This window comes from Juglans microcarpa x Juglans regia, chromosome 2D (assembly GCF_004785595.1).
Source record: "Juglans microcarpa x Juglans regia isolate MS1-56 chromosome 2D, Jm3101_v1.0, whole genome shotgun sequence".
Lineage (NCBI taxonomy): Eukaryota > Viridiplantae > Streptophyta > Magnoliopsida > Fagales > Juglandaceae > Juglans > Juglans microcarpa x Juglans regia.
This window is the reverse complement of record NC_054596.1, coordinates 37,009,723-37,019,450: the sequence shown is the minus strand read 5'-3', so window position 1 is coordinate 37,019,450 and position 9,728 is coordinate 37,009,723. Positions and strand designations below refer to the sequence as shown.

General features: G+C 36.9%; 1 protein-coding gene across 1 annotated transcript; it reads right to left on the bottom strand.

Annotated features, from left to right (window-relative positions):
* Positions 1-694: 694 nt before the first annotated feature.
* Positions 695-8,644, bottom strand: LOC121251060 (protein tesmin/TSO1-like CXC 5). Its single transcript, XM_041150363.1, has 8 exons — positions 7,905-8,644; positions 6,731-6,838; positions 5,134-5,311; positions 4,017-4,376; positions 2,626-2,729; positions 2,456-2,550; positions 1,902-2,315; positions 695-1,351 (listed from the first exon to the last, which is right to left on the bottom strand). Exons 1-8 carry the CDS (start codon positions 8,225-8,227, stop codon positions 1,074-1,076), a joined length of 1,860 nt encoding a protein of 619 aa, XP_041006297.1. The 5' UTR covers positions 8,228-8,644; the 3' UTR covers positions 695-1,073.
* Positions 8,645-9,728: the final 1,084 nt, after the last annotated feature.

Genomic DNA, 9,728 nt, shown 5'->3' with positions numbered 1-9,728 from the left:
ATATATTAAAAATCGAATAAGTAAATATTATAGGATTTAGAATAAGCAAGAATTATAAACTTTATGAAGTCATATGAATTGCATTGACAATATAATATTTTACTTCAAAGAAACGTCAAATAACACAACAATTGGCTAGAGTCTCGTGCTGATAACATGTTGTAAAACTAAAAAAAAGTAACAAGAGAATTGAAAGAGCACAATATCTAGAATTAGTTATTCAGAAACTAAATATTATTTCTCTTCAACTTCCTTGTTTTTAGTCTACTACAAATGCTCCTCAAGACATATTTTTATAAGCATGGAGGATACATAATATTAAATGAATACATGAACTTAGAGATTCATAATACATGAATCAAAGAGATACATGAATATGGAAGAATTCTAATGGTCATCCATCAAATACCTTCCATGTATTTACAACAAACAATCTATTTTGTCAAAAATTAAATAGTTCCTAAATAAGTTTAAACCCGCTTGATAAATAAATAAACTAATATTGCACATAAAATATAAGTTGAAGAAAAACACAAGTTTCGATATCAATACTGAGATGACCTTCAGTAGTCACTTATAAAGCATAAAAAACTGTTGCACTAGAGAATAAAATGTGCCTGCTTGAATTGGGTTACAAGATATCAAATACACACCAAACGTATAATTCTTGAAATTCTAAGAAACTCATTCCGTGTTAAATTATAAGACTGCTCTTTGTTTCTATAGAAATGCGAATAGTTAAGAAAATTCCGAGCACCTAACAGTACAAGCTAGATTGTCATTAGCTTTAATAATCTAAATGACATCTTGTGCAATTACAAGGCTCAGCATTTTACACCACTTTGTGCTCAAACTAGGGTTGATGCTGGAAACTAACTTGGAAATATAACAAATTAACAATGGCGCAGAGGAAAAGAATAGAAAGTAAAAAGAAACATGAATTAGATCCCTATCAGCTCTAAAAATGAGGCCCAATACCATCTTGAAACTGCATTGAAGAAAACCCAACAATGGCGTAGCATTATGGAGATGCAGGGGAATGCCTTGGACCAAATTTCTGTACTATAACTCTTTTACATCTCTTTTTCAGTCTTATGTTTACTATCACCATTTTGGGGGAGGAAGGGAACTTTTGGAAGGAGATCATTACTATTGGTCTCAACTGCTGGAATGATCATCTGAGATGTCTTGGCTGCAGGTAGAACTACAGCTTTTGCAATACCATTGCTAACTGGACCATGTTGATTCCCTGCTTCAGTTCTGGAATTGGCATTGGCAGTGGCAGTACCATTACTCGGTACTTCTCTATGATCCCCAAATTCACTTCTGGCTAATGACGAACAGTTCGTCTCTGTAAGGTATCATGGAAGAGGATGTCAATAGTTCTCAATACAAAAGAACAAAATAATTACAATTCTGGTCCTCATCGTCGTTGTTGCTGCTCTATTCAATATTATTATTTTGTAAGATGTTTGGGACTATGCAAATAATATAATTATTTCACTGGGGTGAGGGGGCTGGTGTTTCAGGCTTGTATAATTTACAATTTACAACTGGCTGATTGTCGTTCCGACTGCAAGGAAGCCATCTTTCAGTTTTGAATACAACATAAGAAAGCAACCATCCCCAACCCCACCCCAACAAAAAGAAAAACCAATGATTCCTATTTTCAGACTCGAAACTGGTTTATTTGTTCAGTCAACCATAACTTAGCCGCTAGTGTTGAATTTTAAGCATTAATAACATATATAAAATGCCATTACTTTATTTTGAGGTCTCTCTTGACTCTGTTGTTGAAGTTTGCCGTGTCTCAAACAAAGATTTTATTTGAAAATATTGATGTGCCTATTTTTCATTCACAGTTCAGCTATTTATCAAAATTTAGAGGGAGATTAACTTGCCTTTTATTTCTCCAAAAGTAATGAGCCTATTTAGACAATCTCGAAGCTTTGTCAGAACAATCCTTTCCTGCTCTGCATAGACCTCTGTCATACCTTGTCCATAAGGCAACAGTGAAGACGTGTTTCCATGGCCCATCAATCCATCAGGTGAAGTAGATGCCATGAACATTGCATCTTGTTCATCACACATCAATGCTAAAGTTCCAGGAGACATGGGCCTTCCTTTTGGCACATCGGCACCATCTGAACTGGAATCTTCGGCCAAGATTTTATCCGCCTGGGTAGCACTTGAACAATTATCAGCCACGGCTTTCTCAACATCAGGTTCCCTCTGGCTTTGAAACCTTTCTTGAGTTGAGGAAGCCAGGGAAATTTCCATCTGATCTGCCCGCTTTTCTGTTGCACTTCTTTGCTCTGGACATTTAATCAAATGTTCATCATACTCAAATGTTCCAGAATTGGGACATAATTCATCAGTAAATGAGTCAAATAAAACCTCTAGAAGCACCTATACCTAGCTGGTAATATGAACTTATACACAAATCATGACATACCTGCAATTGCTCTGGCAGCTTCTGCTGATAGTACCATCAAAACTGAGCAAAGCTCCTTCACATCCTGTGGTTGGATAATGTCTGCTAGGAGAGACCTTCACCAATTACATACAAGTCAGCAAGGTAACTGAGCAGATTAATGACATTTAGCAGAAGACCACAATTTTTACCTATATGTAAATTTTGAAGGGCCTAATGCCGCAGCTCCACCAACACGTGCACCTGGGACTGAACACAAGGAAGAGGAGGGTGCAGAAGCTTTGAGATGGTTTGCCTGGCAAACATAGAAACATGAACTTAAATATGTTACCATAAATTCTGACTGTAGTTCCTAGAAGTCAAAATGAGAGGAAGTTCAGTGATAGTAAGTAATTAAAAGGGGGAATTAGTAAATAGTCCCAGAATTTACACCAATTTAACAAATCCAGTTTTCAAAACTTATTTTCTAATCCTTACGCTTAGATTCTGGGATTTTTTAAAAACGGTCTTTTGGTTAGCTATCTGCAAAAAACCCTAACAGCAAAGTGCTATGCCATCATGTTTATTGATGTGACAAGGCACCAGTCTAATGAAATATAAAAATAAAACAAAAATAGTTTTTAAAATGCAGAAAATTAAAAAAAAAAAAAAATCTAAGAAAGGGTGTCATCCCATCTGGTCCACACGCACGCTGAGAACATACCAGCACCCACGCAATGGGGGCTGGTCCCAACCCTCTTTCTGCCGTGCAAGGGTTGCCTACTTTCCAGCCCCTACACAATGAGAACAATGAGGGGTTGGAACCCACCTCCCACCACCCCCACACCCCCCCCCCCCCCCCCCCCCCCCCCCCCCCCCCCGGTCTCCCCAAGCCTCAAATGTCACAGGGGCTCTCCCCATCAGTGGCAGAGGAGATGGGGGAGGTCTCATTTATTTCTTTCCTTTTCTTTTTTAATTTTTGTTTTACATTTATATTTTTAATGTTCTTACATGTTTTTTTATTTTTTATTTTTCATTTTTTTTATTTTAGTTTTTATGTTTTGCAGGCTTTTTTTTGAAGATTTTTATATTTAGTTTTAGTTTCATGCGTTTTAATTTTTTTCTAACATTGACTTTTTGAATTACTTTGACCTTATTTTTATTTTTGACATTTTGTTAGACATGTGCCACGTGGCACTTTGCCATTAGGGTTTCAGACAAATTGTTAATGGATAGACCATTTATTTTCTAAACCCAAGACCAAAGTACTAAAAAGGTAACCTTGGAACCTATGTAAATTTTTTTTAGAAGAGTTTTAAACCCAAGTACTATTTGTTAATTTTCCATAATAAAAAAACTCCATAATTTTTATCCACGCATTAAGAAAAAAGCAGCCATATCCTGCCAATGCATAGTTGATCATTAATAACTGCAGCAACTTTATTTTTATAACTAAAGCACAACTGTGAATATCCATAAAACACATGGTCAAGTGATTTATCAGAAGCCTGGATTTTAATAGCAATATATTCACTTCTATTCACCACTTTTAACCAGTAACCACTCAAAATTTCCTCCTCAAATATGTCAAGATCAAGTTCACCTGTGGAAATTGCCCATGCCGGTAAATGGACGGGTCCTTAGCTGCTGAATCAAAGAAGAGCTCCTGAACCTTTTTTTTCTTTGATATTGGAGGGGATGCATAGCCAGAGGAACCAATAGCTCCAGTTATGGCGGCATTTGCTAGCTGCTGAATATATGCCATATTGTTGCCTTGATCTCCATGAAATAAAGCTTGTCTCTCTTCACTACCCTCAAAATTCTTGCAGTCTATGCATTTACAATTTTCTGAGCAGAGAATGTTGGCTTGGAAACACTCACAGTATTTTTTGAGGCATCCCGATTTTTTGCAATGGCATCCCTTGTTGTGCTTTCCCAATATTAAAACTTCCCCGGCCTCCTCCTGCATATATTTCAAAACAACATATGTTTTTATTAAAAGCCAAAGAGAATGCCAATGGCCTTCCAGCCTGATGATATTTGTACACTTCTCTCATAAGGGATGTGCAAGGATCGGGTCTCCATAGGACCATACCCCCACACACCCCCTAATCCAAAAAAAAGGCCACAAAAAAGAACAATTTATAGAGTATACTAATATCCGTGTATTACCAAGGTAAACGTTCCAAATTATTAGATGAGAACATGTATTTTTCCATTTTCTAGTCCAATACTTTTAATAATGGCAAAAAATATTATCCTAGTTACATGTAAATCAGAAAAGGCAACAAAACAAACACACAGCCAAAAAAGAATATGAAGCCAAAAACACCCACATCATTCCAAAGTGCAGTAAGTAACAAAATAACAATCCTCTATCTACTAATCCCTAGTTATCATCTCATGCACAAACCACGCAAACTGCTAGCAAATACTAGGAATTCCTGATGGCAGAGGTTTTAGCACTAAAGATCCCATATGAACAACAGCAGATATTTAGGATGGTATCGTAGGAGTAGATCCATCATTGACAGTAACAAAGATGCCACAATGACTAGTCTAGACACATGATAAATGGAGCCCCTTAGAAACATTGGGTAACTCTGTTAATAGAAAGATAGCTAAATACTATACTTCTTGCATTTTTCATCTATACAACCACAGGTTATCCGGTACTTGGTAAACAAAATACAAAATGCTGCATTCTTAGATTGACATACCCTATTATCCCGCAATCCATGTGGGCTGCTTGCAATTTTTGGCCTGAATGCATTTGGATTGCGTTCTAAAGTAGCTTCTACAGCCTCTCGCCTAGCAGCTTCATTCTCAACATTGTTATAACAATTTACGCAGTTGCATCCATCACAGTATATTCCGGATGCGAAACACTCACAATACCTGATCACGAAGACATTGACAAAACAAGATTCACATTGGTAAAAAGCACTAATAAGAAATACTATATCACAAATAATCTATTGGTAAAAAGCACTAATACAAAATACTATATCACACACAATCTATAAAAGATGAAGTTGTCGTAAGACAACTCAAAATGATAACAAGAAGAAAAATTACTTAAGAGGCACAATGTAGTTGGCTCTAAGCCAATAGAAGCATAGAATTCAAGCCTCATATATTCAGATGCTTCAAAAAGCTTAGGTATGGCCTTACTGTTTTCCATGGGTATGAGCGCGTGCACACACACACACGTACTCACAAGGACAAATATGTACTTGTACACGCACACATGTGCACAATCGTGGGCATGTTCCATTTTGTTTTCCAATATATACAAAATAAGCACATCATTTTATGAAAAAAGCATTTCAAATGCTGATTAACTAAACAAACTTTAAAATTTTGTCCAACAAAAAGAACGGTGAAAGAGGAAAGTTGGCCAACCCAATAGTTGGAAAGTCTTGAAGTGCCGCAAGAGTATATGCACTTGGTTAAATTGAAGATGGAGCACACTTTTGCATGCTTAAGATCTTTTTTTTTTTTTTTTTTTTTTCTTTTCTTATCCAATATGAAAGACCACATTCCCATTGAATGCTAGGATGACCAATATAGGTGGCAATACCAAAGCAATGAATAAAGCCTGTTTGAGATTTATAACAAATGATCAAGTTCCGGATGAATAAGTTGGACCTAGGTTGCGGTCTTGGAAACCCAACTTCAAATAAGCCCAATAATACGTGTAATAATAGTGCAATACAAACAATTTTTTATTTAATGATTTTTAATTAGCTATCTTATATCTAAGCTGCACTTATATTTGCTAGCATTTATGCCTTCAGCCTACCCCAAACGCATCCTTGCACCATTATCTATCAACTTGTTCTATTAATCGAAGGCTAAAAATCTGAAAAGAAAATTACAAAGCAAATACACGCGACCATGACATGCACAAATAAAACAGAAGAAACATGTAAATCTCATAGAATTCTACAAGAACGCTGTGTACTCCTTAGATAGTACCTAAATTCTAGCTACAATCTGGACTTACCCCTTGATGACCTCAAAGATTGCATGTAATATGTAACTTCTTGGTTAAAACAAGAAAGAGAAGATTAAAAAGTGTATTCATTTTATTCCTTTTTTGGTTCACGATGAGTCTTAAGGAAAAATGTTGTCAGCTCAAGTTACATAACTTAGAATTAAATTATGAAGTAGTGGGACCACAGCACTATATTAAATGGTATAATAATCAATGTTTGTGTGTGAGCAGAATAATGTTTGCATGAGCAGAATAATTCAAGAGTAGAACCTAACAATTTTCAATATCAGGAGAGTGTAAATGGGTCATCTACTTACAACTTTAAGCATCGCGAGTGTTTGCAATTGCACTGTTTTTGCTTCTTTGGAGTACCATCCTTTACATCAGAATTGGGTCTTGGTTTTGATTTTGGGGATTCCGGTTTTCTGGAGGAAGAAATGATAGGGCGTTATACCAAATTTAAGAGAGAAAATCTTGAGTTTTCATATGAATATGTACGTGCCATATCGATAAAGTATGTGTGTTTGTGGACAACTACTTCTGTGAGCTTCAAGATTGTGCAAATGCGTCTTCACTAAATTAACCAAATTTAAGATAAGAACTCAGAGTATATCCTTTCACCAGCAAAAAACTATTATAAGGACAAAGCAGTCTCGATAGCCATCCCTTCTTTTCTGGGAAAAATAAAAGCACCATAAATATTGGAGAATTCATACAAAAGCAAGATGAGAAATATAGAAGGTAAACTATAACTGGCAAAAATGCCATGAAGTTCAATCTCATATGTGGTGCAAGATAATACACCATTATAAATATTGGAGAATTCATACAGACATCAAAAGGGTAGAACTTCTGCTTAAAGGAAATAGTTAACACATTCTCAAAGAGAATAAAGAAAGCAAAAAAAGACTGCCGCACACTACAATATGTAAATGGGTGGAAAACAAAATGCAGAGTTTCTCGTGATCTCACCATTTCAAGTATAAAAGGGCTAAATTTAAGCGTCTACATGCCAGGCAATTTTTAGTGTAGAAGGACTATTTATGTCATTGGAAAGAATTTAATCCTCCCACTATTCTATAAATATGGGAAATAAATAACTTTAAGATCCACAAAACAACAAAGTAGCCTAATGAGAATTAGAGCTGGATATAGAGCAACAACTGTAATTTCAGTATATAGGAAGCCTCATAATATCAGAAACACAGCGAACGTCACACTCCAAAAGCAAATCTTTTAAGCAAATGAGCAACTTTCTCAATGAAACAGACAAACACAATAACACGAACATCACTTTTCCTCAGACAAAGCGTCCAAAGCAAACAAATTCATTCTCAACAAACCACAAGCACAAGTAACCAAATTTCACTCTTAGAAAGAACCAAATATTTCCAACCAATCGCGCAATTTTCTCAATCACAATTGCCCAAATAATAAATTAGAAAAAAAATCAAATTTCGCTCCTGGAAAACCAGAATTGCACACACTTACACAACCCTCAATGGCGGATGAGCCGCGTGAGGTGGCGGCAGTTGCGCCATCACTGGCATCACCATCACATGCGGTTGCGTCTGCGATGCGACTGTCACCGTCGCCGCCACCATCTGGGGCTGCGTCTGAGGCTGCGGCTGCAATTGCGGTTGCGGGTGCTCCGGCAAGACCACACTCCCCGAACCCCCACCACCACTGAAGGCTGTGAAATCCAGCTGCCTTGCCAGCTTCTTAACCGCCGGAGCCTCCGTGGACGCCGAGGCCGACGTACCTTCCGATTGAGCCTTTTTCTGAGGGAAATCGCTTCCCTCACCTTCCCCCATCAAACCGAAAACTAAAAAACTCAATCAAAATTCCTATTATTCTCTTTTCTTCTTCAATAACTCAATCCACTGATTACTTCAAGACAATCGCCCAAATTCCTCAAATTCAGAGACTTTCAGATCTAGAACCAATTCGAGAGCCACCAAGATATTCTCAAATGCACGATTTTGCAGCTCAAGATTCAAGCCGAAGTTCAGCAGCTAATGACCGAATTCGAGAGGGTTTTATTCACATACAAAAAGAAATGAAAAAATATAAAAATTTGAAAGAGCGAGAGACAACACACATATACATAGAGTTCGGTACTGTAAGAGAAAGTAATGGAGGGGATGAAGAAGAAGAAGAAGAAGAAGAAGAGACGAAGGAGTATAGGGACTTTTGCTTTGTTCGTCTCTGCTCCCTCTCTCTCCCGAGCTTTTGAAATTCAATTTTGTGAATATTGAATGGTGAGATTAGTGCTGGTAATTTGATCCAACGGTGGTTGTGGGTGAAAAGATCTAACGGTGAGAATTCATAGGGGCATGAGTAAGCAGTGGTTGATCGTCGGATTAAGGGGATAATGATTTTCACAAAAAGCGGTGTGAGCGGAATTATACCGTGAAAACAAGATATTTATAATTTATCCCAAAAATAAATAAAAAAAGAAGGAAATGTTGGCGCTAGTTGGTACGAATCAAGTAAAATGGACGGCCAAAATTGAAAGTAGAGAAACCAAAACGTGGTGCGGTACTAATAATTGGAGATTAGACTTAATTGCACAAAAATGATCTAAAATATCATTTCGAAGTCCCCTCTAGCTCTTCTTTAAGAAGGGAAATGTCGAGTAAATTATAGTCTTGGCTCGGCTTACTCCTAGAGTAGGAGAGCAAGAGTTCCCTAGTCTGATTACAAGACTGAGTGGGGCAAGAAATGGAGGACTTGGAAGTAGGGTGTTCTTTCAGGTTTCGATCCGGGAACTTGGGTATACCTAGACTGAAACCCGGGCCAGATTGGTCCTAGTCAGACCCGGGCCGACACGCGGGTGGGTCTTGGTTCCGGGTTGTACCCGGATTTGTTTTAAAATATTTTTATATATATATAGTAAAAGCCTTTATTTTATTAATAATGTTTGTGTTCTAAAAGCTCAATTAAGCTTAATTAGCAAAACACACAAAATTTCAAACCAGAATTATTTTTTATTAAAAAACCTTTATTTTTTTAATTTTTTTTAAACAAGTCAAGTTGGAACGCATAACGTGTTCTAAATACTAAATGTGGACACAATTATGCCTATTTGAGGAAGAAAATTCAGTGATAGATATTGGAACAGAGCATCTGGGTGAGGTGATGAAGAAAGGAGAAAAAAATTTGGTAGGAAAGTTGTGCTCAGGCTATATGATTGACAAGGAGGTAGTTCGATCAACCATAACCAAGATTTGGAAATTGGGCAAGTTCTTTTCTTTCTAAGGTATAAGCCCACGTTTATTTGGGATAACGTTTGAGAACTAGGCAGACAAATGC